This window comes from Dermatophagoides pteronyssinus, unplaced genomic scaffold (assembly GCF_027571235.1).
Source record: "Dermatophagoides pteronyssinus isolate colony J.1.1.1.1 unplaced genomic scaffold, Derpt_VIB-CSIC_2022.12 sq0011, whole genome shotgun sequence".
NCBI classification, from domain to species: domain Eukaryota; kingdom Metazoa; phylum Arthropoda; class Arachnida; order Sarcoptiformes; family Pyroglyphidae; genus Dermatophagoides; species Dermatophagoides pteronyssinus.
In genome coordinates, this window is record NW_027461535.1 from 835577 (window position 1) to 863526 (window position 27950).

Genomic DNA, 27950 nt, shown 5'->3' on the forward strand with positions numbered 1-27950 from the left:
AAATGGCGGCGAAATTTAGAACCAATACTGCCATCTATTTTTCCAATGAAAAAGATTGAATATCATCGATAGTAATTCAAATAAATTCTTTTTTTTTTTTTTTTTGATTAGCGAAATGAGAAAAAAAAATCGTAATTGGAAAAACATTTATTGAATGGATGGATGGGCAAACGTGATGATTAACACGTCAACGACATAAACAGGCAATAAATTTTTTATTTTGCGAAAGCTATGCGTGTGTGTGTGTGTGTTTGTGAATGTTTCGACGTGACCTCGATCAGGCCCATACCCAAATCGAATATAATCGTAATGACTTGATTGATAAAAAAGAAAAAACTTGTAAATTTCACAAGGAAATGTTCGGGAGATTTTTTTTTTGTCTTTATTATTATTGATTGATTTTAAATTTTGCAAGAGAATTGGATGCTGGTTGTATAGAAATTAATTTGGGAATTTTGTTTATAATAAAAAAATTTCGTAACTTGGTTAAAAAAAGGACAAATTCTGTAAATGGAATTTATAAAATACTGACAACGGGAAGTTTTTTTAAATAACAAAACATTGAGGTAAAACACCAGGAGCATAGGATAAACCGATAATAAAATAGATATGGATTATAAGATAGATGAATTATTGGTGGTTTTTGTTGATTTTCGATTAGCCAAATATTTGATCGACAAATTGAAGAAGTTTCTTTTTTTCATGCGATAAATATAATGCATCAACACAATTACCAAACACTTCGTTTCGGAAACAATCTTTTCTATAATAATTAAATCAAAAAAAAAAAAATATGATCAGATAAGATAATCTCGAAATCTGAATGTTTGCTTGGATGATTCATGCAAAAAGGAGGGAATCAAAAAATTAAAAAAAAAAAATATCTTAAGGCAAAATGTGAATGCCCATGATGACGTATCGTGGGCATTCACAAAAAAAAAAAAAAAAAAAAGAAGCTTATAGAAAGAAGTGACCGGCCGGCTTTTTCGTCGGATCAGAGAGACATATGTACCTGTCAATAAATATCTTAGCTACCTTACACACATTTATCAATAGCCTTCAATGAATGTTTTATGATTTTTTTTTGAAAAAATGTTTTTGAAAGGGCCATGTGCCTAAAGGAATTCATTATCTATGCATGTGTGTCTGATGCAATCACAAGTCATAATATAAAAAGCATGTATGGTAATAAAAAGAGAATGGTTATTTGTAAAATAATGATGATTACTTAACCAAAGATGATTAAGGATTATGATAGTAAATAAAACGGAAATAGTTTATTAAATAATAAAATGAAAAAAAACAAACATACCGACAACTGAAATTTAATTCAGGTTCACGATAAAGTATATAACATTCATCACAAATACGATCTAATTGAGCAAATTTACTTAAATCATAATCACCAAGACATCCTAATATAGTGAAACTTCTTGATTCACTGCCATTAATGGCAAATGATGCCATAAATAGCAAAAAACTAATCAACAATATACCGATTCGTTTTGTAATGGCCGATTTATTCCTATATATAGGAAAATAATTTAAAACATTCGGAAAAAAATTAAAATTCAAAATTAACGGGATAATCCAGGAAAGGAATCATCACTTACATTAAAATAGGATAAAAAAATGACCAAAGAAATGAAGAATAAATCAAACAAACAAAAAGAGTTGGAAAAATTTAATGATGATATAAGAGAGAAAACAAATCTATGAATGGAAAAAAATTTGAAACGATGCAGTCATATTTATAAACTTTGTTAAGTTTGTAAATGATCGTACGATAAATCATACGATCTTTCATTTTTCTATACTTCTTGTTAATCTTGAATCATAATAATGATTACCACCAAAAAAGAAAAGAAGAAGCGTCCGCCTTATCTTGCCATTATTTTCAGTGTTGTTTGAAAATTTTTTCTTTCCTTTTTTTTCTTTCATCTTACGATGATGATACGTTTGTTTAGTGTATTCAAGCATAAACACACACACACACACACTTCTTCATAAAATATATTTCTTGTTTGAGCTTCTACCTTTAACATTGACACATACCTTTTTGGTTGTGATACACTTTTTTTTAAACATTTTTTTTGTGCAAAAGAATGTTTGAAAACGTTTCAACTTCGTTGGGATTGGGATGTCCGAAATTTTTGTTTTTTTTTCTTTTGGCCATGCATTTATTTTCGGCGCCATTTTATTTATTTTTGAATCGAAAAAAAAAGAAAAACGTTTACATTTAATAATCCAGGTAACTTGCAGGTAAATTTGATCATTTTGAAAAAAATTTGAATTTTTTATTTTTTATTTTCAATACAACAAATGCCATCTATTGACCGATAAAAAAGACACAAATCGACAAAAAGATGTTATCAACAAAATTGAAAAAGAAAAAATTGCAATAAATAATTAAAACAAAAATCTGATAACATTGAATTAAATTAACAAGAATATAAAACAAAATTTTCATCAATATTCAGGACGGAAATGACGAATCATTAATTAAAAAAAAAAATCAGTTCTTTTTAGGTTGCTGCTGTTGGTTTTGTTTTCTCATCATGGTGGCCATTTCTTCAGCCGATGGTACACCAACCACATTACTTAGATTATCCACTGAAACAGAAGAAAAAAAAAGTAGGGATTTAAAAAAACTGAAGAATCAAAATGAATCACAAAAGATTATATTACTTACCAACAGAATCAAAAATAGAAACCGGATTAAATGACCAATTTCTAACAGCATGTGACATTGTTGAAACAGCAGCTGTTTTAAGAGCTGATCGAAAATCACCACCCGATGATGTTGGTGTTGTTGGAAGTGATTGTTGAGAAGAATTCGGATAATAAGAATTTGATTGCACTTGATTATATAATTGTTGATATTGTTTAGATGAAATCGATGCTGGTGCCATCATAGCTGTTGCCATTGATTGTTGAGAAGATTTATTAGTTACAGATTTTGTTGTTACTGATGATGTTTTTTTGGTATTGGATGATGATTCGGTCCAATCTTGTTCATTCCAATCATTATCATCATCAACAATTTTGGCAAATTTAGGTTTCGTTTTGTTTTGTTGATCTTTAGAATCAGAATCAAAACGATCAACAATATTGAATTTTGGTTTGTTTTTCGACAATAAACGATTGATCTTTGAATCTGTTTTCAACAATGGTTTTGTTTCAACAATCATAGAATCTTTTTCTGTCCAATCATTCCAATCATCATTATTATCTGTTATTTCTTTGAATTTAGGTTGAGATTTTTCTGATTTAGCTTTTGTTGTGGATTCTTTATTTTTTAAAACGGAATTTAACTTGGATTTTTTGATAACTTCAAGATTCTCTAAGTTTCCTTGTTCTATCGGTACGTTTGAAACGGATTCAAATTCTATGCTGGAAGTTTTCATTTTTTCTTCAGATTTCAAAGATTTCTTCTGATCGAATTGAGGTTTTTCGGGTTCTTCCTCCCAATCATCCCAACCATCTTGCTTATCATCAAATACCGGATCAGACTTTTTAACAATTTTATGCACGGGAGATTCATTCCAATCATCCTGTTTATCTTCAAATATTGGATCACACTTTTTAACGATTTTATGCTGGGATGATTCAGTCCAATCATCTTGCTTTTCATCAAATATCGGATCAGACTTTTTAACAATTTTATGCATGGGAGTTTCAGTCGAATGAGGCAAAATTAATACAGCCGAATCTATTTTTTCCGGTTCATTAAATGATGTTTGTATTGATTCTAGCTGTTCTGTCGAACTGTCAAATTGATTATCAATTGAATTATCAACAATGTTTGTTTCTCCATCATTTGAATTGATGGATTTTACATCGTTATTTTCAACATGATTTTCAATCATATTTGATTGCAAATCTTCATTGATAAATTCATCATCATCATTATCGATTTTCATTTCATTTTGTATGTCAATATTTTCATCACACCAATCATTTTCCTCTTCTTGGTTGCAATTCATAATGAAATCCTCATTTGATATTCGTAATTGGTCATCATTTTGTTGATCCGATGGCGATTCTACTGTAATCGTTTGCTCAACATCATTTTCTTCCATTTCAGGTAAATCGGGTTGTTCATCACATATTTGTATGTCGATTTTTTCGGGAAGAGGTGCTGAAGATAATACATTAAAGTTCTTTATCACAGTTTGAATGTTTTCATCTTTGATTTCATCTGAATCGGACATTGGTTCGGCAGGAATATTGCATTCAAAATTTTCAAATTCCAATTGTGAATCTGAATTAGTTGAAATCTTTTCATCGGAAAATGGTTTTTCAATGTCAAAAGATGAAGGTATTGGAGATTCTTGTTTTTTATTGTCGTTCAAATCAGTTTCTTGATTATTTGATTCATTTTCTTCGATCAACAACGTATCATTCACATTATTCAAATGGATTGCGTCTTCAATGGGTTGTTCAATTTCTTCGGGTTTTGGTTCAATTTCAGTTGGATCTGATTGTTCATCAGGTACATCGATATCCTTATCCTCCCAATCATCCCAACCATCTACAATTTCATCATCATTTTCATTCACGGTGTCTGTAGGTGGTGGATGATAAGCCGGACATATACAAAGGATTTGTACACCATTATCATCATAAATTCGACCAATACCGGGAAATATTGCTTTCCTTCTTTCTTCTAATTCTAAGGAAGATTTCAGATTTTAAAAAATAAAATTTTCAATATCACATGTGAAATATTTACCTGCTTCTGTTAATTCGTCATTATTTTGTTGATCGGAAGGCGATTCTTCTGGGGTCGTTTGCTCAACATCATTTTCTTCCATTTCAGGTGAATCCGGTTGTTCATCAGGTATTTGTAACTCGATTTCATTATCATCCTGATCATCCCATCCATTTACAATTTCATCTTCAGCATCATCAACAATTTCAGACGGTGGATAATAAGCCGGACAAGTACATAGGATTTGCATACCATTATCATCATAAATCCTACCGATACCGGGAAATACTGCTTTTCTTCTTTCTTCTAATTCTAAAAAAGATTTCAAATTAAAAAAAATATTCAAAATCATAATGAAATATTTACCTGATTCTGTTAATTCGTCATTATTTTGTTGATCGGATTGCATTTCTTCTATGGTCATTGGCTCAACATCATTTTCTTCATTTTCAGATTTTTGTTCCATTTCAGGAGAATCCAATTGTTCATCAGTTATTTGTATATCGATTTCATTATCATCCCAATCATTTTGTTCATCCATGGCCTGATTACTTTCTTTAGGAAATTCTTCAATTATTAAATTTAATGTTTTATCTTCAACATTTTTCGATTTCAAATCATCCAAGGAAGATTCTACATTTTCTTCATTTGTTTCAACATCATCATCCCAATCGTCCCAACCATCATCATTAGCTTTCGAATCGTTTTTCTCTATGCCATCTGATTCAGTCAGTTTCGTTGATTGTTCATCTGATGACATCACTTTTTCTAATGACTTGATTGAATTTGAAATAATTGGACTAATTCTTTGAATTTCATTCGTTTCGTTTGAAACAGGTTCAATTTTTTTAGTCAAAACAATTGGATCATCCCAATCATCATCATTATCATTATTTATCCAATCATCGGTGACAAAAGAATCTTGTTCAACATTTGAAATTTGATTATCTTCTGATTCAAAAACTTTTTGCAGATTTTTTCCGACCGGTAAACTTAAATCAACAACTGCAGATGCATTTGTTGATATTATATTCTGTGCATTGACTAAATGTTTTGCAGCATGATTCATAGTTGTTGATGCTGCTGTTTTTGTTGCTTCACCAACTAATTTTGTTGCCGAACTTAAACCAGATAACCATGAATTTGTAATTGATGAAAAATTTTTCAAAACTTGTGCCGTATCATTTATGGATAAAGTTTTATCAAAAAATTCTTTAGATTTTTCCATATCGTTCGATAACGGACAATTTTCTTTATCATAAAAAATTGTTTCATCATTTTTTGTCGATTCAGATCGGGCAATTTGTGTTTCAACTTGTTGAATTCTTGCCAGTTTTTCCTCAATAATAGGATTTGTTTTATCAATTTCATGTTCAGGATGAATGTTAGAAGACCAACGTTCAAGTGGTTTTGATTCGAAATTTGTTTCATTATCATTAGCGTTATTGATTGGATTATCAAGACCAACAGTAGCAATTTTCTGTATTATTTTATTCGTTCTTTCCATTAGTTTCATATCGACAATAATTTTCTGTGGATTATCATTCCAATGTGATAAAATTTTACCAGTATTCAATAGTTTATTATGAAATTTTAATCCAAATGTTTTATTATTATCATCAGTAGAAGAAGAAGATTTTTCGGATGAATTTTCACTTTGTTGATTAGATTTGGATTTTTTCTTATCATCAGAAGAATTGAAAAATTCTTCATCACTTTCATCCAATTCATTTAATTTTTTTGTTAATCTTTTCATTTTACGACCTTTGATTAGGATTTTATTCGAAACATTTGTCGCTTGATTATTTACAGTCGGACCGATAGATTCTGATGAAAAAATTCAATCAAGAAAGAAACGAAAAAAAATCAAACAAATCAATTTATAAATTTGAAACTAAATTACCATTATTATTTTCAACCTCAATAGAATCATCATTACCGGTAACCATAATTAAATTTTATTTTAAAATCACAAAATAAATATCACTGATTTTTTTGGGATAAATTTTCCTAAAGATTTTCGCCTAAATTGGTTCCAAATTTCCAAAATAAAAAACACTGACGTGTCGAACAATAATCATCAATCGCTGACGCAATTTATAAACAAAAATATGGAACGATTATATCGATACAATCGATATTTCTTTTCGAATATCATGTTTTTTTTTCGAAAAAAAACAAACGAACATCTGATTTACCACGAGATGGCTTCGGCTTATGGAAATACAAATGAAACGATATCGATCGTTGTGGATCGAACAGAACTAGAATTACCGGTTTATTATACTAGTCCAAATGGAATGAAATATTCGTTGGATACATGGCAAGAATCAGATGTTAATGGTTTATATGAAATTTTCTTCGATGTCATTGAAGAAGGTCAAACATATCCTCAAGAATCAATAAACCTTGATGAATTTCGACAATATTTTCTTTCCAAATATTGTTTTGTTATTCGACCAATGTTTTCGAATAATAGTTCAGATTCTAATTCAATTGCAGGTGGATTTTATATAAAATCAAATTTCCCTGGAAGATCATCACATTTAGCTAATTATGGTCTGTTAGTAAATCGAAAATATCGTCAACAAGGATTGGCAAATTTTATGGTCGAACAATGTATTCGTCTGGCAAAACAATTAAAATTTAAAGCATTATATACAAATTTAGTTTATGTTTCGAATTTGGCATCAATAAAAACATGTCAACGTTATGGTTTTCAACAGGTTGGCCGATTGCCAAAAGCAGGTAATCTAAAACAACTCGGTTATACGGATGCTTTACAATTCTATAAAGATTTGGAAGATTAATAAGATTTTTTCAATTTTTTTTGTTTATTTTTTTAAACTTTTTGTTGTTGTTTTTTTCCTTTCAAAATTGTGATTGCCTTTGATAAGACCAGAAAAAAACAAAAACAAAAAAATTGATCTGAAATAGCCTGAACAAAACTGAAACTTGTTCATTTCTTTCTTGGAAAAAATTTCGCTGATAGAGATTTTTTGTTTTGTTTTTTTTTGCTTTAACTCTTTGAGCTCTCTTTTTATATTGCGAAATCTTTCATTCGCAACGATGTTTCTCACCAGCAATTCAAATTGGAAAAAAAAAATCTCTTTTTGAAAAAAAGGGTTGGAAATTGATATGGTAAAAATCTAGAAGCCATGATAATGGTTGATGGAATTTTTTTTCCAAGTAAACCATATCATTGGAGATTTTTCATTTCGTTTTGATCATCGAGAAAAAAAATCACCATATATAAACCATGGTCAATGTTTGGTTGTTAGGACATTATTTCAAGCGAATGTACGAATTTTTTTCCGCAACTGATTGAAAAAATGTTTTGTTTAAGAAATTCAAGGTAATCGAGAATCCTGATTGTCAAATCGAATAATAATTTTTTAAACTCTGTTTTTTTTTCTCAATTCAATAGTTCTCGATTCATCACTTTAATCCGGTCATCTGGTCAATTGTGGTCGTCGATTCGAATGAATGTTCGAATGTCACATTCATTCGTCGCTAATGATAATTCTGATTTGGATATAATGAAAATTTTTGAACAAACAAAACCATTCATAACAAATGAAATGAAAAATGAAATTAATGCAAAAATTTTGGTCCAAATTTCCGGTGAAAATTTTTTATTAGATTTTCGTTCGAAAAAACCATTACAAATGAATCAAATTGACCGGAAAATACCGGAAAATATTGATCTAATATTATTGTTACCAGATTCGAAAATCTTACAGCGTATAATCAAAGGTGAACTAAGAACATCGATTGCATATTTAGCGGGTAAATTAAAAATTCGAGGCGATAAACATGTTGCATTTCGAATGAAAAAATTATTCAATACATTGAAATCTTCTTCGTTTTGATGTTTTTTTATCATTATCAATATCGATATATCGATATAAAGTACCGAAAATAAAATAAAAATGATTTTCATCCATCCATTGATTGATTTGATAAATCTTTTCTTTCTTTCTTTTGATTATTGATATCTCTTGATGGAAAAGACTTGGTTACGTTCATTATGATTGGCGCTGCTATAGCAATCTTTATTGTTTAAAAAGAAGCCAAAAAAGATTTTTTCTTTTTTCCAATTTTTTTTCTACCCAATAAATAGTGTTTACTAAACTCGTGAGTTCTTCACTTTTTTTTCGTTCGATTTCAGGTTTTTTTGTTTTTATTTTTTTTGTTTTTTCGTTTGTTATTGAACTCGTTCATTGAATTTTTCTTGGAAGAAACAAACAAATTTTCATCGTTAAAATGTTTATCAAACAAAGCAGGTAATGTTGTTTTGTTTTTGTTTTTGTTTTTCTTTCTCACAAAAAAACCCGATTCTAATTAAATGAAATTTTGCAGTTCGTTGATTGGAAAATCGGCATTGACCATGTTATCATGTCGAACAAAATCGATTCCAATGGCACGTTTTGTTCATCAAATGATGAATAAAAATACATCATCATCAATGTTGGCCATTCGTTCGAATGCATCAATTTTCAATGGTAATCAACAATCACGTTGGTTTGCCGATGCAACAACAATTGAAACGGAAAAATTATTTGAAAAAGCTAAAACATTAGTTGATGATAAATTGAAAAGTGAAATCAATGCAACAATGGTTTTCTGTATATCGGGTAAAAATATTCTGTTCGATGCAAACAAAGATCGCCCATTAAAAATTGAAGTTTGTGCTGGTGATCCACCAAAAGCTGATGTTACATTTATTGCTGATGATAAAGTTTTTATGAAATTAGCTAAAGGTGAAATGAAATCAACAATGGCATTTATGACTGGTAAATTGAAAATAAAAGGTGATATTAAATTAGCACAACGTGCTGAAAAAATGTTTAAAGCATTACAGAATGAAGTTTTCAAATAAACACAGCCAACCAGTCAATCAACCAACCATCATCTTTATCAAAAAACAACAAATTTGAATTTTTTGATTATTAATTATTTCCCATAAGTACCCTAACCCGTTGAAAATTTCTAAATAAAGAGACTGCTTTTTCAAAAAAAAAAATTTTGAAACATTCAAGGTTTTTCTTATTTTCATACAAACTGGTATATGTGTGTGTGTCCTAAGGAGAAGTTGCCACTGCCCGCCAATGCAAGGGAAACACTAAGGCGGGAGGGCATGTAGTCAGCAAACTGTGTCTTATGTATAGGTACAATGTGTAGGAACTGTGTATATGTGTGTGTGAAGTGTTGATGTTGTACAGTCGTCCCTCGTACAACGCGGTACACTGAGAAAAATGAAGGGTGAAGAAGAAGCATAGAAAATAGTTACGAAAAACACGGACAAAACACGGACAAAATTTGTACAGCGAAAGTAAGATTTTGGAAGCATAGAAAATAGAAAGTAATCTGCATCAAAATCCACGTGACCAGCGTGAGAGCGAATATATCGATAGTTTCGATATTTTTTTGAATTGATCCAGATCCTCGATTGTTTTTTGAATTTCACTTAAATTTTATTTAAATTTTATAATTTGAATAAAATAAATTAAAAATATAAATTAAAGATTAAAATCACAAGTCCCAAATTGATAAAACGATCCAATTATGCGCCATGTGATGGAAGAGAGCCAGAGAATTCACGGTCATTGATGCCAATTGACTAATTTACATCCATTTTGATTATCTTCACTCGATTACCAATGTTCACTTTCATGATAATTGGATGATTTGACAATTTTGATGAATGTACGATAATATTGTTAACAAAGAGAATAAATGCGAATTTTTGTTGATTGAAACTTGATTAATTGTCATTTGTTCGGGATGATTCATCGATGATCGTCAATGTTTAGTTATCATCAGGTCGGAATATGAAATTTCAAACAAGAATTAGATTCAATGTTGTTGAAAATATTTGGAATTCATTTATCGTTTAATTGGTAATGATCCATCGATGATCGGCAATGTCGAGTTATCACCAGATCGGAATATGAAAATACAAAAAAGAATTAGAATCAATGTCGTCGAAAATATTAAGAAGTAATTTACCGTTTATTCAATTGTCATTGATTGGTAATGATCCATCGATGATCGTCAATGTTTAGTTATCACCAGATCGGAATATGAAAATGCAAACAAGAATTAGAATCGATGCTGTTGAAAATATTAAGAATTTACCGTTTATCCAATTGTCATTGATTGGGAATGATCCATCGATGATCGTCAATGTTGAGTTATCATCAGGTCGGAATATGAAAATGCAAACAACAATCAGAATCAATGTCGTCGAAAATATTAAGAAGTAATTTACCGTTTATTCAATTGTCATTGATTGGTAATGATCCATCGATGATCGTCAATGTTTAGTTATCATCAGGTCGGAATATGAAATTTCAAACAAGAATTAGATTCAATGTTGTTGAAAATATTTGGAATTCATTTATCGTTTAATTGGTAATGATCCATCGATGATCGGCAATGTCGAGTTATCACCAGATCGGAATATGAAAATGCAAAAAAGAATCAGAATCAATGTTGTTGAAAATATTAAGAAGTAATTTACCGTTTATTCAATTGTCATTGATTGGTAATGATCCATCGATGATCGTCAATGTTGAGTTATCATCAGGTCGGAATATGAAAATGCAAACAACAATCAGAATCAATGTTATCAAGAATATTAAGAAGTAATTTACCGTTTATTCAATTGTCATTGATTGGTAATGATCCATCGATGATCGTCAATGTTTAGTTATCACCAGGTCGGAATATGAAAATGCAAACAAGAATTAGAATCAATGTTATCAAGAATATTAAGAAGTAATTTACCGTTTATTCAATTGTCATTGATTGGTAATGATCCATCGATGATCGTCAATGTTTAGTTATCACCAGGTCGGAATATGAAAATGCAAACAAGAATTAGAATCAATGTTATCAAGAATATTAAGAAGTAATTTACCGTTTATTCAATTGTCATTGATTGGTAATGATCCATCGATGATCGTCAATGTCGAGTTATCATCAAGTCGAGATATAAAAATGCAAAAAAAAGAATTAGAATCGATGCTGTTGAAAATATTAAGAATTTACCGTTTATCCAATTGTCATTGATTGGGAATGATCCATCGATGATCGTCAATGTTGAGTTATCATCAAGTCGAGATATAAAAATGCAAAAAAAAGAATTAGAATCGATGCTGTTGAAAATATTAAGAATTTACCGTTTATCCAATTGTCATTGATTGGGAATGATCCATCGATCATCAAAATCATGAAAATCCTTGATCGGATTGCAAACATTATTGATTTCAAACCAAATGAGTTAAGAATGGTATGAAATTAACATCAAGTTTCTGGAACTCAATTATAAAATGTCAGATTGAAACTTTCAAAGAAATATCATACGTACATATGCACTGAAAGCAATGAGGATATCAAAAAATTGCATTTATGAAGATTGATTGATTCGGCCATTATGATAACTTGTTAAATATTTTCAATCGATAACTTGAAGTCAAGTTTTCTTAATTCTCTTCATGCCGTTTGCCATCAAATTTGAAAATCCAAATGTTTGCCAACCTAGCAAAATTGTGAAAACGATTATTTTTTACAAATTTCAATCAATAAAAAGCGGACTTATCCAATTCTGAAATTCTTGTCTAATGATTGAATATCTTTTAGTTTCAATTGAAGGTGATCATATCCAAGATCATAGACGAGTGCCAACTTATGGAAATAGTTTGAAATATGAAAAGGAAACGAATCATACTCCGAATTTGGTTCAGTTCGCAAATCTATTTTAAAAATAAAGTCTGAATTTTCAATAATTCCCAAAATAAAAGGATACTTAATTACAAATGGTTTGGTCAGTTCAACTTTGTCATCGATCATCAATATTCATATGGTGATGCAAGTATTTGACATTAATTTTTCAAAATAATCTTTGTTTTGATGAACTCTCCCAAAATCGAAAAAAATTTTACAAATTATCATCTATTATTTGGCCAGTATTTTGAATTGAGTTAAAAAAGATTGCGCCAACATCATTAGTGAACAATCAATCCAAACAATTCGTTTGAAGAAATTAATAAGATAAAATCTTTAGAAATAAAAAATTAAACTGAAATTCACATAAATTTCGTTGTTACTTAACTTGAAATCATGAATGTGATCAAAATTTTTGAATCTTACAATTGCCACAAACGAAAATAAATGAAGACAAATGTCGCTATGAATTACCATTTGATTATAAAAGTTTGGTTGAACATCCAGAAATATATTAATTCTGTTTTTGAAACGTCAAAATTCTTGATTTATTTCTTTATTTTTGATTTTAAGAAAACTTATTTCAAAATTTACACTCGAAAATGAGCACCGTTTACTTTTATAAACATTCTTAATGTAAACATTCGAACTCAAATTAACAACGGTCCTTCGAATTCGAATTCGAATCCGCCAATTTTTTAAACCCTTCATATAGTCTGTTACATTTTTCAAATGCTGCGATCCAAATGGATACATTTTTAAATTTATTCATTTTTAAAAATAAAGTAATGAAATAATCTTGATAAAACAAATTTTAATCATTAAAATTGGAAAAAGAAATTACATAAGATAATAAACAAAATAATAAAAATATCAAACAGAAACGATGTTAAGACCAGAACGGACATTAGAAAAATCCATTTACAAATTACGTGTTAAAATCGTTAAATTATCGGCTTAATTCGTCCAAGTTGATGATTTTCATTCCTCTTTATCATCCAGTCATCGGTCAATATCTATCTTGATATGAAATGAAATATGGGAAATGATTAGCTTTGATTTATCAAGAAAATTAATAATTACCGAAACGATTTAAGAATCACCAGTAGAATTTTAAAAAATCATGCGTTCATTCTTGTATTCAGGCTATTAAATGAGCAAGTCTGGCCGAAAACATTGAACCTTTGGATCACCTTTCATTGATTAATTCGTTGTTTCATCAGGTAAATCCAAAGGCCCAACGCATTGACCAGACGACTTCAACAACACAGCCTGGCCAAAGGTTGGACCAAGTTAGGAAAAAAGAGTTAAGAGAATATGCTTTTTTTGTTTTTTAATTTTTTTTTGTTTTTTTTTAATTTTTTATGATAAAAATTTCAAAAAAATTTTAAAATATACTTACAAATATACTTACGAATAACCAAAGAACCTGAAAATAGAGATGTACCCAAAAGCTGAAGAAAGAACCCGAAGAAACCGAAGAAATAAACTTACAATATACTTATGAATATTCAAAGAACCTGAAAATAGAGATAGACTCCAAAGCTGAAGGAAGAACCTATTTCATCATCGAGTAGTTGACAAAATAGGATCCTTGAAACTTGAATAAATAAGAATTCAAGTGAGATAAACCTGCTAAAGGTATCTCATTTGAATCCAAATTTAATTCCAACTTATGGACATTAGATTCGATGTTACGATCAGTAACTTTCCACAATTTACCTCTAACAAAAACCTCGGAATCTCGTGCTGCAAATTGACGAGCTTCGATAAAATAACAATCATTGCTCAATAAAGAGCGAAGAATGCTACGACCTAACGGAAATGGGTAGTGCGATGAGGACAAAATTCCCTCATCATAAATTTTATCAACTACGTGCAAAAACGGTTGTGCCATCTGATTTCGCTTAGAAAGCGAATAAGGCACATTCAAAAAATTCTTGGAGAGGCTTAGCAAGTTTTTCAGATAAGAATGAACACGTTCATACTTATCAGTGCTAAACCGCGAAAGCGGTCCATAGAATTCAGTCAATTCAGGATAATGACTGATGAAATGGACTTTAGGGGTAGCCAGTCCATTTTCATGGCACAAACGAATAAATTCCCTAACTGATGACCGTAGTTCGCAAATGTTTGGCATGGATGGCGAAAAAACAAAAAATATTACTTTCCTAAGATGAAAGTAAATAGCATAATCCGATGGATTTTCCATCATTTCAGGAAATATTTCCACTAAGCGGACAGCTAACTCAATCTTTTGCCAACCCTTACCTCGAATTTTTATTGTTTTGGGTTGAAAATTAATATCTAACTTACCATTTACCCAAATTTTAAAAGATTTAAACCTATTTCTAACCGTATCTGACCCTAATTTGACCTTAAGAATCTCAAAAACTTTTGCAATGATCGTAGAGATAACGCCCTCAGCTAGATCATGAAAAATATCAGCTGGAGCAATCTGAAAAACATTGATCCCTAATTTGTCGAAAGCTGATCGACAAGTAATTCCATAAGGACTAGCAAAATTCTTGATGGAAAGAACAGAGTTTACCTCATTTTTATAAGAATCATAAGAATTATGAATCGCCAAATGAGTGGAAGTATCATCAAGCGATGATAATCGAGTGTGTGGTATGCCACAATGCCGGCAGGCAAAGGCATAGCCAAAGCTCCGACGAAGACCTAGTAATTCGGCGACAGATAGATTATCGCCCACAATATGTGATAAACAAACCGGTATATGTATCTGTCGATCATTCAATGCATACGAAATACCGTCTCTAAATAAACAAAGAAAGTCCTCAGACAAAGGACTCATGATGTCCAAAAGAGATTGATTTGAATTTTTCAAATCATCTGGACACCATATCATCAGAAGATGAATATCTTTTTTCTTGGACGTATATTGTCGGTTATCGATGTCCAAATACAGTACATACACCTTGTACTTTTTGGAAGAATCTCGAAGTGGGTTACATATCCCAAATTCATCTCCATAGATCATCAATCGAAGTTTACCATTAAACCCATTGTTTCGAACGTAAGGAGTTACGTTCGTGGTAGTTTCTTGATTGATAATACGGACCAAATCATCATTCAGGATATATTTGACCAGAAGTTCCCTAATTGGAATATAATAATATGATTTTTTATTATCCAAACGAAAGGGCTTCGGTTGAATATGCAAAGGATTGGTCATTGCAAATTTTTCTTGAAGGTAAGAAGAATCTGCCATTCGTAATGCATAATTGCTGAGAGTTGGATTATTGCAAAACGCATTTAAATAAAATGAAGAAAGATAATGTATCGATTTTCCAGTCGCATTGTGCAACACTCGATCTCCAAGAATCCTCTGACAGGTAGCCTCGAATAACGCGTAATCAGCATCAGACAAAGTTTTCTTGACATCCATCAAAAATTCAGAATCCACGCGGTCACTGCTAATGGGAACAATATCTTCAGGTTCCTCTTCAGGTTCTGCTTCATTAATAAAAATGACATCATAATCAAAATCTTCATCAAAACCAGGTTCTTCAATGTCGAGAACTTCAGGTTCGGCAGACGCCTCAATATCCTCCATTGGAAAATCGCGCGAAGCACTTTGAGTTTCTGATTCTGTTGACGACTCAACATCCACCATTGGAATATCGCGTGAAGTACCTTGAATTTCAGAAAGACTGGAATGACTTGGCGAATCACTGTCACTCACTGTGATTTCGGGATGATCTATCTTCACATGTCTATCCAGTGTCGCATAGGATCGGAACGTTCGATCACAACAAACGAAGCTGTTGATTTTTTTAGCTCGCAACGCCTGCATTGAAATATATATTGGATTATTTTTATCATACTTACGTCTGGATTGGACCTAAGATGGGTTATTAGTAATGAAATATAATTAAAACATTAAGCACTTACTTGAAATAACTTTGGGATAAGTTGTCTGGCCCGGTTGACACTTGATTGCAAAGCTTCTTTTAAACTCAACGATAAATCGGATGACATCGATATATTTTCGGCTTTATCTTGCACAGCCTGGAATTTTTTGAGATTGATGTTGGCCTTACCATGTTCGTCAATAAATGGGCCAAGCATTTGAATATATTCAATATAAGGTGGAGCAAAATAAACATCAAGAGTTCCGGCCTCAAGAAATCCAAATAGTCTTTCAAGTCGAGATCGAAGTTTCCCGTAAATGGATTTTTTGGACATTGTATATTGAGAAAAATAAACACAAAAATGAATAATAATAAAAAATTTAATAATGAAAACAAGAAGTTAAGATTGGCAGTAATAGTATTTGAAATTCAATTTCGATTCAATTCAAAATTCAATTTTTCAATTTTAGCCTTAACACTCAAAGTGTCAATTCGATAATGAAATCGAAAAACGGTTGAATTTTAAAGAAATGAATCTAAAGACCTCAAGAAAATTTCAAAAAACGGGTTGGACAAAAACTTTTATGATTTTATTAAGATTTAAGTTAACTTGAAAAGATTGTGTAAACAAATTATATCTCAACAAAACAAAAGTTTTTTAATGCAATGCAGTAGCCGACCGTTGGCCACTGTCACTGGTGATTTTGGTGTGGTGCTTAGAATTTTATTACATTTTGTATATACAAAATATCAATTTGAATTCCAAGTTTTGATTTGGTTACAATTCTAGCACATGTGTTTGATTTGTATTCTCGCGTTATGTCCATTGTATTAACACATGTGGTTCTTTTTTACAAATTTTAAACTTTGAATGTTTTTTCTTCATGACCTTCGAATATTTCGAATTTTCTTAATGTTTTATGTCGTTAACATTCTTTGATATTCGATTTGTCTATAGAAATTCCATGTATACATTCCATTTCTTGTTCGATGGAATTTCTAAATTTACCATGAAGATCATGTTACATTTTAATTTTTAAAACTTTAAATCGCACATTGAAATTCATGATAATTTTAAGATGATGATCAATATGAATCGGTTTGAAGATTGGTGAATGATGATAATCAGATAATGATAATGGTTGTTGTTGTTGACCAATCGATGATTGTGATTTATGGCCAGATTGTGTAACATCCAACGATGACGATGATTAATGATGACCACCACAATGATGGCGATGTTATCGTTGCTGAATGTTGATTGGCAATGATGATGGTAAATGTGGCAGCATTGATGATGTTGATGAACCCATTGGTTTCGGTTTTATATGTCATAGACATGATGCTATTTAGATGATAATAAAACACATTTGATTAGCAAAGTGAATATCACAATCATTCAATGTTATTCCTCTTACCTTGTTTAGTAATTTTCATTCCAAAGATAATGTGATCTTCGCCTCTGCAAATCTTTTTAATCAAAACTTCATTTCTGAATATTGACAATGTTTATAAAATGATTTATTCTTAAGCATTTCCTTTTGAAGGTCTCCAGAATAGTTTTTCTCAATAGTTTTTTCGTGAAAATTTCATCAAATCAAATTTTTATATCTGATTGAAGATCAAATATGATTTATAAAATTATCAAGCTGATCAATCAGTGGCCCAATTGAAAATCAACCAAAAGTCATTTTGAATTGATTTTCCAATATCAAAATTGAACAAACGAATTCCATCAGATTGTATGAAAAAAATTTAATGAGATGAACAAACTCAAATTCCAGTTTTAAGAAAATTGATTACGAAAAATTCAATTGAGATTTTCGTTATCACTCAATTTGATTTCATGAATCCAATCAAGATAATCTTTCAGGTCCTCCGATTTTGTTAATAATCCAAAGATTTAATTGCAATGCAAATCAGGTTGATCATCAAAAATAATAATTTGAGATTAAATATTAAATCATTCATTCTTATAATTATTGAAAAATCGTTCAACATTAATTAAATCCGGTGTTTTGAAAATGAATGGGAATTGTTTATAGTTCCCGAGTACATCAAAACAATCGTTTGATACTTTTAAAGTGAAAATCGCACAATCGAATGCATACAACATCATCATCATCAGTGGTAGAGGCATCCAAAAATTTTTTGCATGTGCCGCTACTTCAGAAAATGGGGGAAAAAAAGGGGGTCATTTTTCTCAGTGTACTTGAAAAACGCGGTTTCGATAGAACGCGGTTCTAGAATTGCGAAATTATACAGTTTTCCCTCGTACAACACGGTCAGGGTTTCGATACAATGCGGTTTTGAAAAATCGAATTCGAAAAATAATTAAATTAAAAAAAAATTATGTTCTATGGCTTGGTCTCGATATAACACGGTACAAATTTCCATATTTCTACTATTTGTAGGTCTCGTACAACACGGTTTCGATACTACGCGGAACACGGTTTCGATACTACACGAGCCATTTCTTCTATTTTACATTCATTTCGTACAACGCGGTTTCGATACTACGCGGAACGACAAAACCGCGTTGTACGAGGGACGACTGTATATATATTTGAAAAACTTTACTTTTATATAGAACATTCTTCTTTGCTTTTTACAAAATATTTTTGCTTGCTTGTTTTGCTTGTCAAAACATTCTTTACTTTGTTTGTTTGTTTGGATCCATATTTTCTTATCTTGTCATTTTTTCTATTTGTTTTTTTCTGTTTTTTCTGTTTTTTTCTTCAAAAATAGATTCTGGTCATGGACCAAAACGAACACGACAAACATACCCGTTATCAAACATTGGAATTGGAAAAAGAATTTCATTTTAATCGTTATTTAACACGTAGACGTCGTATTGAAATTGCACATTCATTATGTTTGACTGAACGACAGATAAAAATTTGGTTTCAAAATCGTCGTATGAAATGGAAAAAAGAAATAAAAGTTAAATGTAATTCAACAACAGCAGCAACAAATGAATTAATTAATCATCATCAACTACAACAACAAGAACTTCAACAACATTTACTTCATTTAAATCATTCACATCTGAATCAATTAAATCATTCGCATCATTTAAATCACCTGAATAATCATCATTTGTTAACCCCATCAGCAACAACAACAACAAATGGCAATAATATTTGTGGATCAATCAACAACAACAATTTAGCAACAATGATTAGTGGTGGTAATGGAACAAACAACAACAATCATACACAAGAATTTGAATCAAATACGGGTAGTAAAAATCTTCATACAAATCCAATTTCCAATGCTGATAATGTCGATAATGTCGAAGATGATGATGATGATTGTTTACAGTAGTCATTATCGATTAGTTGATTTTTTTTTCTCTCGCTCTACTTCATCACAGATATATTTCTGGTGGAAAATCATTATTCTCATCAATTTTTTCTTGAATCAAAACAAAACAAATTAGCCAGAATCTCATATCCATATTGTATCCATTCATTTTTTTGATAGTCACTTTTCTTTTTGATCTAATTTGTAGAAAATGCTTTTTTTTCCTTCAATTTCCTCGATATACTCAAACTTAACATTGACTTAACATTTAGGGAGATTTTTTGTTTTTTTATTTTTCTTTTTCATTTGTAATTTTTTTTCTTTTGAAAATTGAATTAAAAATTATTCCAAAAACTTGAATCAAAAATTCATTTCGTTTCAGAAAAATTAAGCAGCAGCAGCATTTGATGTTTATCTTTACCCAACGACAATCCAAAAAATCGAAAAGATATGGCCAGAAACGACAAGAAAAAGAAAAACTCCAAACTAGTGTGTTTCTCATAAACTTTTTACCTTATTGAACACACCGAGACATTATTAACAGTTTATTTTAAGGTACGAAAAACTAACAAAAATCGAGAAAAGAAAAGCCAAAAAACTGAAATATACATGTCAAACCAACAATAAAGATCATTAATCATATTTTCTTCCTCTATACATATTTTCTTCTTCTATCTGGATGTAGGTGTGTTTGTCGCGATATGTATTTTTGTCTATGTGTGTGTGCGAATGGTTATAGTGGTGGTGGTGATGGTTGTTAAGTCTCAATCCAGAGAAGCTAGGTCTTTGCTTTAACGAAGAACTGAAGAAAAACAAAAAACAAAAAAATTTCATATTTTCACATGTCAAACGTCTTTATTTTCTTTTCATTTCTTTCGTTTTCCGAATATTTTTTTTACTTCTTTTGGTCCAATCATAAAAACTGTCACATTTGTGTTTGACATTTCAATGTTGACGACGACGACGACAACGATGGTGTCGATAGTTTCACTGGTTGACTGGTTGACTGTATCAGGCAATATCAGTATTATGGAATCCTGATGTTCGGGCATTATTTTTTTTCTATCGGGTAATAGAGAAAAGACAAAAAAAAAACTTACTTTTATGAAATTTTGACAGGTTGAATATCAAAATGAAGAAAAAATGAAACGAAAATGAAAATGAAAAAAAACGAAAACGAAAACGGAAGAAATTAGATCTGAATATTGACATTCAATGTTTCTGAATCTGAAACTATAGAAAGTTTGAAAAGAAAAACCAAGTTATATTTTTTTTCATCGAAAAAAAGAAAAAATTTTAACTAAAAATTCTTTGGAAGAAAAAAAAATCTTAATTGACATTTTACCAAAACCAAAAATACCAAACGAAGAAAAAGCAAAAATTCTAATGTTTTTTTTACAAGAAACTACGAAATACATTTTTGGTTTCTTTATCAAAATGTAAAAGTCTGAAAAAAAACACAGTGAAATAAGAATAATGTAAAGACAATAATAAGACAAAAACGAAAAACAAATAAATAAACAAATGAATGAATGAATTGAATAGAAAAGATGTGAAGAGACAACTACGACGACTACGATGATGGATGATAAATGATGTTGCGGTTCGGTTGAGCTTGTTTGTTTGTTTTGTTTTGTTTTGTTTTGTATTTGCCTGCTTAAGACACATTGTTTTTGTTGGTTTTCTACGAAATTTTTGCTTCATTTTCCTTTTCATTTTTATTTTTCGGGTTATATTTTCATTTATAAGTTTGTTCGTATAGTTTCGTCCTTGTCGTTTTACATTTTGCATCATCAGCTAGCTAGCGAGAAAAGAAAGAGCAAAAAAACATTATGAAAGAATCTTTTTTTATTTGAATATTTTCATTTTGTTGTTGATAAAATGAATGTACTTAGTAAACTAACTAAGTAAATGTTTTATCAATTACAAATTTTGGAAATTAATTAATGTCATCAGACGAAAAAAAACATTTTGAAAACAAAGTCGATATATAATCGAATCGGATGCCCGGATATGATGGAAGAATAGCCGAAAAAATGAAAATTGTTGAACCAAACAGAACGACAGCTGTGTTAAAATGTTTTTTTTTGACAAAACCAAGGTTTTTTTTCAACCAATCATATAATCATCATCATCATCGATGACATTCACTGATCTTTCATTCATTTTCTTCCATAGAACCGAAAAAAAACAAAAACAAACCAAAAAACAAACAAAATTTTATTGATCCATTTGACATTTCATCGATTTCATTGATATTTCTATATTCAGACAAGAAAACATGAATCCAAATATACACATGTATATAGAGCGAAGGATAAACTTCAACAAAAAAACCGTTATGGTTAATATTTGTTTTTTTCATTATTCAATTTTTTGTTTTTTTTTGGACGGAAGAAAGTTTTTTGCGTTATCCGAAACAGAAAAAAATATTTTTCAGTGATAGAGAAAACAAGAAAAAACAAACTATAACCCGTATGGAATAGGGTGGATGGATAAATAGGAACCCAACCAAAAAACAGAGTGGTAATATGAAAATATAAAAACGAAAAACGAAAAATATAGAATCATTCATCATCATCACTTCATCTCTCTCTCTCTCTCTCTCTCTCTCTCTCTCTCTCTCTCTCTCTCTCTCTCTCTCTCTCTCTCTCTCTCTCTCTCTCTCTCTCTCTCTCTCCGACTGTCTGTCATTTTCTCCAATTTTCTCCAAAAAAAATTTTTTGACTTTTCTCTTTTACCATTTTATTTTCAAACATCAAACATCAAGCAAAAAAAATTATTCTTTCTTTGGTCGTCATCATCATATACAATATCCATATCCATATCAATGTATAGTATCAAAGTAGTAATGTGAAGTCAGTAGTCAGTTGTCAGTCGTTCATTTCGATAGATAATATGGTAATGGTTTGGATAACGAAAGAACGAAACGAAACGAAAAGATATTTTCATTTTTTCTGGAAAATGTCAGTCGACGACGAAGAGAAAATTAAAACGAAACAAAATGAAATGAAACTGGCAATCATACATAAGCAGAGTAAAAGATGATTGAGAAAAAAAAGGGTCAACATCAAACAAACAAATATGGAATCACCCCTTTTTTTGGCATTCAAAATGAGGGTAAACATCACTGTTTATTTTCTGGATTCTATGACCAGAAAGCATGACATATCAATTTGATAACAACAACAACAACAACAACATGAAAGGATGAAAAAATCAGCCAAACATAAATGAATATAGAACCAAAAGCCAGTAAAGAAACGATCACTTCACTTGTCAATCAAAATTTTTAATCATCTTTAACGTTAACTGACGTTCGTTCGTTGAAATGATGCTTAAAATTCTTGGCTGACTTGGCTGGCTGACTGAGCTGGTTGTTCACCTGTTCAAATCATCATATGTCAAATAATTTTTTTCTTGTTGTATGTTCAAAAGCCCGGATCAAACTAAAAAAAATATTGATTTATATAGTCTTTGTTTCTGTTTTTGCTTTGGTTTTTGTTTGTTTTTTAAATCAAATCACGTTTTTTTTTCGCTTGTGCGCACCGGTTTTCATGATTTTAATTATCCAGAACAACAAAAAACAGGTAGACAATATTTTTGTTTTCATAGACAATTAAGAACCTACAGCATTGTTTTTTATCCAGCAAAAAACAAACAAACAAGAACTTTTGGCATTTTCTGTTCATCTGGTTCATCGTCATTTAATCTTTAAAATTTATCGACCGATTCAATAAAAAATTGGATGAAAATCGGTTGAATGAAAATCTAGGATTTTGTTTCGTTTGTTTTGAAAAATCAATTATTAAAAACCAAAAACAAACGTAAACATCATATTTTTGTTGTTGCTGTTTTTTTATTTACTTATCATTTGTAATATGTAATATAATAACCTCAAACATGATGATGATGATCTATTGATGTTTGATGCAAAACAATAAGGCGAGGCGATAAACATGTTGCATTTCGAATGAAAAAATTATTCAATACATTGAAATCTTCTTCGTTTTGATGTTTTTTTATCATTATCAATATCGATATATCGATATAAAGTACCGAAAATAAAATAAAAATGATTTTCATCCATCCATTGATTGATTTGATAAATCTTTCTTTCTTTCTTTTGATTATTGATATCTCTTGATGGAAAAGACTTGGTTACGTTCATTATGATTGGCGCTGCTATAGCAATCTTTATTGTTTAAAAAGAAGCCAAAAAAGATTTTTTCTTTTTTCCAATTTTTTTTCTACCCAATAAATAGTGTTTACTAAACTCGTGAGTTCTTCACTTTTTTTTCGTTCGATTTCAGGTTTTTTTGTTTTTATTTTTTTTGTTTTTTCGTTTGTTATTGAACTCGTTCATTGAATTTTTCTTGGAAGAAACAAACAAATTTTCATCGTTAAAATGTTTATCAAACAAAGCAGGTAATGTTGTTTTGTTTTTGTTTTTGTTTTTCTTTCTCACAAAAAAACCCGATTCTAATTAAATGAAATTTTGCAGTTCGTTGATTGGAAAATCGGCATTGACCATGTTATCATGTCGAACAAAACCGATTCCAATGGCACGTTTTGTTCATCAAATGATGAATAAAAATACATCATCATCAATGTTGGCCATTCGTTCGAATGCATCAATTTTCAATGGTAATCAACAATCACGTTGGTTTGCCGATGCAACACCAATTGAAACAGAAAAATTATTTGAAAAAGCTAAAACATTAGTTGATGATAAATTGAAAAGTGAAATCAATGCAACAATGGTTTTCTGTATATCGGGTAAAAATATTCTGTTCGATGCAAACAAAGATCGCCCGTTAAAAATTGAAGTTTGTGCTGGTGATCCACCAAAAGCTGATGTTACATTTATTGCTGATGATAAAGTTTTTATGAAATTAGCTAAAGGTGAAATGAAATCAACAATGGCATTTATGACTGGTAAATTGAAAATAAAAGGTGATATTAAATTAGCACAACGTGCTGAAAAAATGTTTAAAGCATTACAGAATGAAGTTTTCAAATAAACATCCAACCAGCCAACCAACCAACTGACCATCTTTATCAAAAAAAAACAAACAAATTTGAATTTTCTTGATTATTAATTATTTCCCAATAAGTACCCTATTTAATCCCGTTGAAAATTTCTAAATAAAGAGACAGCTTTTTCAAAAATTTGAAACATTCAAGGTTTTTTCTTGTTATTTTCATTTTCACACAAACTGTACACTGAAAAAAATAGCACCCTCTTTTGATGGTGAGAAATGTACAGCGAAAGTTAGACGGTTGGCGGGTGAGAAATGACGTTCATTCTAAAGGCATATTTTTAATACATTGAAAGTTTAAATGTAATTTGCAATACATTTTTTCGATAAAAATTTTCAAAGTCCGAATTTTATTTTGAAAAATTTTCTAAGTCCGAAATTTATTTTGAAAAATTTTCTAAGTCCGAATTTTATTTTGAAAAATTTTCTAAGTCCGAAATTTATTTTGAAAAATTTTCTAAGTCCGAAATTTATTTTGAAAAATTTTCTAAGTCCGAATTTGACTTAGAAAATTTTTAAAAGTTTAACTTCAACTTTGAAAATTATTCAAAGCTCGAATTTAGAAAATTTGTTAGTGTGAATTCGATATAAAAAGAATTTGATTATATTTTTATTCAATTGGAAAAACAATTAAAACAGAAACATCCTTTGAAAAACTGATTGAAAATTTGTTCACCTTTGAATGAAATGGTCTATCTCATATCGACCAAAAAAAAATAAATAAATGTAAGTTGAATTTTTCCTAATTTCGATTTCCAAAGAGCGTTCGTTACTTGCATCTTTCTAAGAAATTCTAGGACATGAATCAATTTTCTTTTTAGACTGAAAATGGCTTGGATTTTGTCGATCGAAATGAAATTGTCAGTAATCAAAAAGAATATGAACAAATCACTCGATTGATTGAAACGTTATTTGAACAATATCTGAATGTTTAGGTATATTTCTTAATCATGAATGTGTTTATATATGTTATTAATACAACTTTTAAATATATTTTTTAACAGATAAATCACACCCTTTTGATTATATTGACAAATCCATACGAATTTCCAAGTCCAAAATACGAACAATACATTGATTTCCAATATGCGTTGATTTCCTCGAACTAATTCATAAGTTTGATTCCGACAAAGATTTTCGATCTATCTAAATCACCTCAACAAATTATTATTTTAATTTTTTATTACTAATCAAAAAAATAAATCTTTTCTTAATTTTTCAAATTAACCTAATAGTTCAATATTGAATTCCTGGGAAAAGTAAATTCCCGGGAAGGGTGAAAAAGCGAAAGCGCGAAGAATTTTGAAATTTGAAAAATGCGGTGGAGGCCCGAATCGTCGAAACCATTTCGTTTTCATTTGCCATGCGCACAAATATTAAAATGACTCAAAAACGAGGTTGCTATTTTTTTCAGTGTATATGTGTGTGAAGTGTTACTGTTGTAGAAAAACATCTGTACCCGCTTGTTTACAGGTTACGTCTACATTTATTTATTGTAACTTCGAGAACACTCTTCGATCATATTTGATTATTTTGTTGTTGTTGTTCTGGTGGTTGTTCCATTTCGATTTTCACAAAGTGACATTGCTCATTTTTCAACAAAAAGAAAATAAAAATGCTCAAAAATACTGGGTTTGTTTTTCTGTTTTTTTTTTCAATTCCAAACTAACTAATTCTGTTTTCCCTTGCGAATTTGGTCTTTGGGTAGTTCTTTTGCTGGAAAAACGGTTTTTGTAACCGGTGGTAGTCGTGGTATTGGTAAAGCAATTGCATTAAAAATGGCTAAAGATGGTTGTAATGTTGTTATCGCTGCTAAAACTACCGATCCACATCCAAAACTTGAAGGTACAATCTATACGGCTGCTAAAGAAAGTAAGTTGGAAACATTTTTTGTTTTTCAAAATGAATTTTTGATGTTTTGATTTCAGTTGAAGATAATGGTGGAAAATGTTTACCAGTTCAATGTGATTTACGTGAAGAAGAAGCAGTTGTTCGTGCTATAAAACAAGCTATTGATAAATTTGGTAAAATTGATGTTCTTGTTAATAATGCAAGTGCAATTAGTTTAACTGGAACACAGGAAACAACAATGAAAAAATATGATCTTATGAATCAGATTAATGCACGTGGTACATTTATGGCATCAAAATATTGTATACCACATTTAAAACAATCATCGAATCCACATATTTTGAATTTAAGTCCACCATTAGAAATGAAATCAAGATGGTTTGCACCACATGTTGCTTATTCAATGGCAAAATTTGGTATGTCATTATGTGTACTTGGTATGGCTGAAGAATTTAAAGATCAAGGTATTGCTGTTAATGCATTATGGCCACGTACGGCAATTTGGACAGCCGCTATGGGTATGCTTAGTGGTGGACAACAAGAAATAGCTAAAATGTGTCGTAAAATTGATATAATGGCTGATGCTGCATATGCTATTACATCAAGGAATTCAAAATCATGTACAGGAAATTTTTTCATCGATGAAGAAGTTTTACGTAATGAAGGTATCAAGGATTTTGATCCATATGCAATCGAACCAGGTAATCAATTGATGGGTGATTTTTTTATACCCGAACGTGTAATGGAAGGTCTTGCCGGTATGGCCGGTACAAGTGAAGAAGGTAAAACATCAATGACCGATGATAGTTCATCATCATCGCCATCATCCGATCGTATAATGGATGTATTGAATCAGGCAAAATCAAAAATGACCGATAAAATCAAGGATGAAATTAATGCTGTTTTAGTTTTCATTGTATCCGGTCGAACATATTTGTTTGATTCACATTCAACCCGTCCATTGAAAATTGAATCATTAAACAAAGCACCGGATTCATTCGATGTACAAATGATTACGGATGAAGAAACATTCATACAAATGGCTATGGGTAAAATCAAACCAACAAATGCATTCATGTCGGGAAAATTGAAAATTAAAGGCAATCTTCAATTGGCAATAAAAGCAGAAAAAATATTTAAAACTGTCAATAATTCATAATTCATAATTGATACATTTTTATTACAAATAAAAATTGATTCCTAAAATTTAAATTTTTTTTTTAAATAATAAACACTTTATAAAAATTGAAATCAAATTTTCTTGTTTGTTTTGATTCCATAGCTTGATAGTTTTTTTTTAGTCCAAAAAAACCTTTCCAAGTCTTTTTTGTCCAGAATTGACTTAGGCAATTTTATTCTTTTTCATGTTCTTGTAATCGAATTCTCAGGCGTCACGATATTTGAAATCATTAATGAAATCGCTTCCAA

General features: G+C 30.2%; 9 protein-coding genes and 4 long non-coding RNA genes across 17 annotated transcripts; 8 read left to right on the top strand and 5 right to left on the bottom strand.

Annotated features, from left to right (window-relative positions):
• Positions 1 to 129: 129 nt before the first annotated feature.
• LOC113791216 (crustacean hyperglycemic hormone A-like) lies at positions 130 to 1767 on the bottom strand. Its single transcript, XM_027340962.2, has 3 exons — positions 1614 to 1767; positions 1313 to 1525; positions 130 to 763 (listed from the first exon to the last, which is right to left on the bottom strand). Coding segments are annotated over exons 1-3 (321 nt in total). The 5' UTR covers positions 1616 to 1767; the 3' UTR covers positions 130 to 657.
• Positions 1768 to 2275: 508 nt separating this feature from the next.
• LOC113791209 (uncharacterized) lies at positions 2276 to 6797 on the bottom strand. The gene is made up of 5 exons (XM_075821580.1): positions 6618 to 6797; positions 5081 to 6541; positions 4736 to 5026; positions 2693 to 4675; positions 2276 to 2613 (listed from the first exon to the last, which is right to left on the bottom strand). The coding sequence occupies exons 1-5, from the start codon at positions 6661 to 6663 to the stop codon at positions 2516 to 2518; spliced, it is 3879 nt and encodes a 1292-aa protein (XP_075677695.1). The 5' UTR covers positions 6664 to 6797; the 3' UTR covers positions 2276 to 2515.
• A 32-nt stretch (positions 6798 to 6829) lies between these two features.
• Positions 6830 to 7561, top strand: LOC113799834 (uncharacterized). Its single transcript, XM_027350530.2, has one exon. The coding sequence runs from the start codon at positions 6871 to 6873 to the stop codon at positions 7522 to 7524; it is 654 nt and encodes a 217-aa protein (XP_027206331.2). The 5' UTR covers positions 6830 to 6870; the 3' UTR covers positions 7525 to 7561.
• A 214-nt stretch (positions 7562 to 7775) lies between these two features.
• On the top strand, positions 7776 to 8664 carry LOC113791710 (uncharacterized). Its single transcript, XM_027341517.2, has 2 exons — positions 7776 to 8069; positions 8142 to 8664. The coding sequence occupies exons 1-2, from the start codon at positions 8047 to 8049 to the stop codon at positions 8584 to 8586; spliced, it is 468 nt and encodes a 155-aa protein (XP_027197318.2). The 5' UTR covers positions 7776 to 8046; the 3' UTR covers positions 8587 to 8664.
• Positions 8665 to 8830: 166 nt separating this feature from the next.
• LOC142645422 (uncharacterized) lies at positions 8831 to 9732 on the top strand. Its single transcript, XM_075821599.1, has 2 exons — positions 8831 to 9000; positions 9077 to 9732. Exons 1-2 carry the CDS (start codon positions 8981 to 8983, stop codon positions 9594 to 9596), a joined length of 540 nt encoding a protein of 179 aa, XP_075677714.1. The 5' UTR covers positions 8831 to 8980; the 3' UTR covers positions 9597 to 9732.
• A 434-nt stretch (positions 9733 to 10166) lies between these two features.
• Positions 10167 to 10846, bottom strand: LOC142645425 (uncharacterized). The gene is made up of 2 exons (XR_012846556.1): positions 10727 to 10846; positions 10167 to 10384 (listed from the first exon to the last, which is right to left on the bottom strand). It is a non-coding gene; the product is annotated as an uncharacterized LOC142645425 (long non-coding RNA).
• Positions 10847 to 13239: 2393 nt separating this feature from the next.
• On the bottom strand, positions 13240 to 16657 carry LOC142645420 (uncharacterized). Of its 4 annotated transcripts, none has more exons than XM_075821585.1 (4): positions 16364 to 16657; positions 16301 to 16313; positions 13529 to 13874; positions 13240 to 13465 (listed from the first exon to the last, which is right to left on the bottom strand). In XM_075821585.1, exons 1-3 carry the CDS (start codon positions 16655 to 16657, stop codon positions 13822 to 13824), a joined length of 360 nt encoding a protein of 119 aa, XP_075677700.1. In that variant the 3' UTR covers positions 13240 to 13465; positions 13529 to 13821. The 4 variants fall into 4 exon arrangements, with proteins under 4 accessions (XP_075677700.1, XP_075677699.1, XP_075677698.1 ...); XM_075821584.1 differs by having other exon boundaries at positions 13529 to 15922; XM_075821583.1 differs by having other exon boundaries at positions 13240 to 13461; positions 13529 to 16313.
• Positions 13639 to 18348, top strand: LOC142645428 (uncharacterized). Its single transcript, XR_012846559.1, has 2 exons — positions 13639 to 13751; positions 13872 to 18348. It is a non-coding gene; the product is annotated as an uncharacterized LOC142645428 (long non-coding RNA).
• Positions 18349 to 18572: 224 nt separating this feature from the next.
• LOC113796282 (uncharacterized) lies at positions 18573 to 19899 on the top strand. Of its 2 annotated transcripts, none has more exons than XM_075821597.1 (2): positions 18573 to 18706; positions 19072 to 19899. In XM_075821597.1, the coding sequence occupies exons 1-2, from the start codon at positions 18683 to 18685 to the stop codon at positions 19648 to 19650; spliced, it is 603 nt and encodes a 200-aa protein (XP_075677712.1). In that variant the 5' UTR covers positions 18573 to 18682; the 3' UTR covers positions 19651 to 19899. The 2 variants fall into 2 exon arrangements, with proteins under 2 accessions (XP_075677712.1, XP_075677713.1); XM_075821598.1 differs by having other exon boundaries at positions 18671 to 18879.
• Positions 19900 to 20457: 558 nt separating this feature from the next.
• Positions 20458 to 21057, bottom strand: LOC142645427 (uncharacterized). Its single transcript, XR_012846558.1, has 2 exons — positions 20975 to 21057; positions 20458 to 20691 (listed from the first exon to the last, which is right to left on the bottom strand). It is a non-coding gene; the product is annotated as an uncharacterized LOC142645427 (long non-coding RNA).
• A 2832-nt stretch (positions 21058 to 23889) lies between these two features.
• On the top strand, positions 23890 to 24808 carry LOC142645423 (uncharacterized). The gene is made up of 2 exons (XM_075821600.1): positions 23890 to 24057; positions 24134 to 24808. The coding sequence occupies exons 1-2, from the start codon at positions 24038 to 24040 to the stop codon at positions 24651 to 24653; spliced, it is 540 nt and encodes a 179-aa protein (XP_075677715.1). The 5' UTR covers positions 23890 to 24037; the 3' UTR covers positions 24654 to 24808.
• A 451-nt stretch (positions 24809 to 25259) lies between these two features.
• Positions 25260 to 25826, top strand: LOC142645424 (uncharacterized). Its single transcript, XR_012846555.1, has 3 exons — positions 25260 to 25397; positions 25460 to 25606; positions 25676 to 25826. It is a non-coding gene; the product is annotated as an uncharacterized LOC142645424 (long non-coding RNA).
• Positions 25827 to 26144: 318 nt separating this feature from the next.
• Hsdl2 (Hydroxysteroid dehydrogenase like 2) lies at positions 26145 to 27734 on the top strand. Its single transcript, XM_075821589.1, has 3 exons — positions 26145 to 26303; positions 26380 to 26543; positions 26600 to 27734. The coding sequence occupies exons 1-3, from the start codon at positions 26287 to 26289 to the stop codon at positions 27679 to 27681; spliced, it is 1263 nt and encodes a 420-aa protein (XP_075677704.1). The 5' UTR covers positions 26145 to 26286; the 3' UTR covers positions 27682 to 27734.
• The last annotated feature ends 216 nt before the right edge of the window (positions 27735 to 27950 follow it).

Coding starts and splice junctions, on each gene's coding strand:
- LOC113791216 (XM_027340962.2), bottom strand. Junction 764..1,312: donor GAATTAAATTTCAGTTGTCG/GTATGTTTGTTT, acceptor TAATTATTATAG/AAAAGATTGTTTCCGAAACG.
- LOC113791209 (XM_075821580.1), bottom strand. CDS start 6,663: ATGGTTACCGGTAATGATGATTCTATTGAGGTTGAAAATAATAATG. Junction 5,027..5,080: donor TGACGAATTAACAGAATCAG/GTAAATATTTCA, acceptor AATCTTTTTTAG/AATTAGAAGAAAGAAGAAAA. Junction 4,676..4,735: donor TGACGAATTAACAGAAGCAG/GTAAATATTTCA, acceptor AATCTTCCTTAG/AATTAGAAGAAAGAAGGAAA.
- LOC113799834 (XM_027350530.2), top strand. CDS start 6,871: ATGTTTTTTTTTCGAAAAAAAACAAACGAACATCTGATTTACCACGAG.
- LOC113791710 (XM_027341517.2), top strand. CDS start 8,047: ATGTTTTGTTTAAGAAATTCAAG. Junction 8,070..8,141: donor TTTTGTTTAAGAAATTCAAG/GTAATCGAGAAT, acceptor TCAATTCAATAG/TTCTCGATTCATCACTTTAA.
- LOC142645422 (XM_075821599.1), top strand. CDS start 8,981: ATGTTTATCAAACAAAGCAG. Junction 9,001..9,076: donor ATGTTTATCAAACAAAGCAG/GTAATGTTGTTT, acceptor GAAATTTTGCAG/TTCGTTGATTGGAAAATCGG.
- LOC142645420 (XM_075821583.1), bottom strand. CDS start 16,657: ATGTCCAAAAAATCCATTTACGGGAAACTTCGATCTCGACTTGAAAGA. Junction 16,314..16,363: donor TTATCCCAAAGTTATTTCAA/GTAAGTGCTTAA, acceptor AACCCATCTTAG/GTCCAATCCAGACGTAAGTA.
- LOC113796282 (XM_075821597.1), top strand. CDS start 18,683: ATGGCTTGGTCTCGATATAACACG. Junction 18,707..19,071: donor CTTGGTCTCGATATAACACG/GTACAAATTTCC, acceptor CTTCAAAAATAG/ATTCTGGTCATGGACCAAAA.
- LOC142645423 (XM_075821600.1), top strand. CDS start 24,038: ATGTTTATCAAACAAAGCAG. Junction 24,058..24,133: donor ATGTTTATCAAACAAAGCAG/GTAATGTTGTTT, acceptor GAAATTTTGCAG/TTCGTTGATTGGAAAATCGG.
- Hsdl2 (XM_075821589.1), top strand. Junction 26,544..26,599: donor CTATACGGCTGCTAAAGAAA/GTAAGTTGGAAA, acceptor TTTTGATTTCAG/TTGAAGATAATGGTGGAAAA.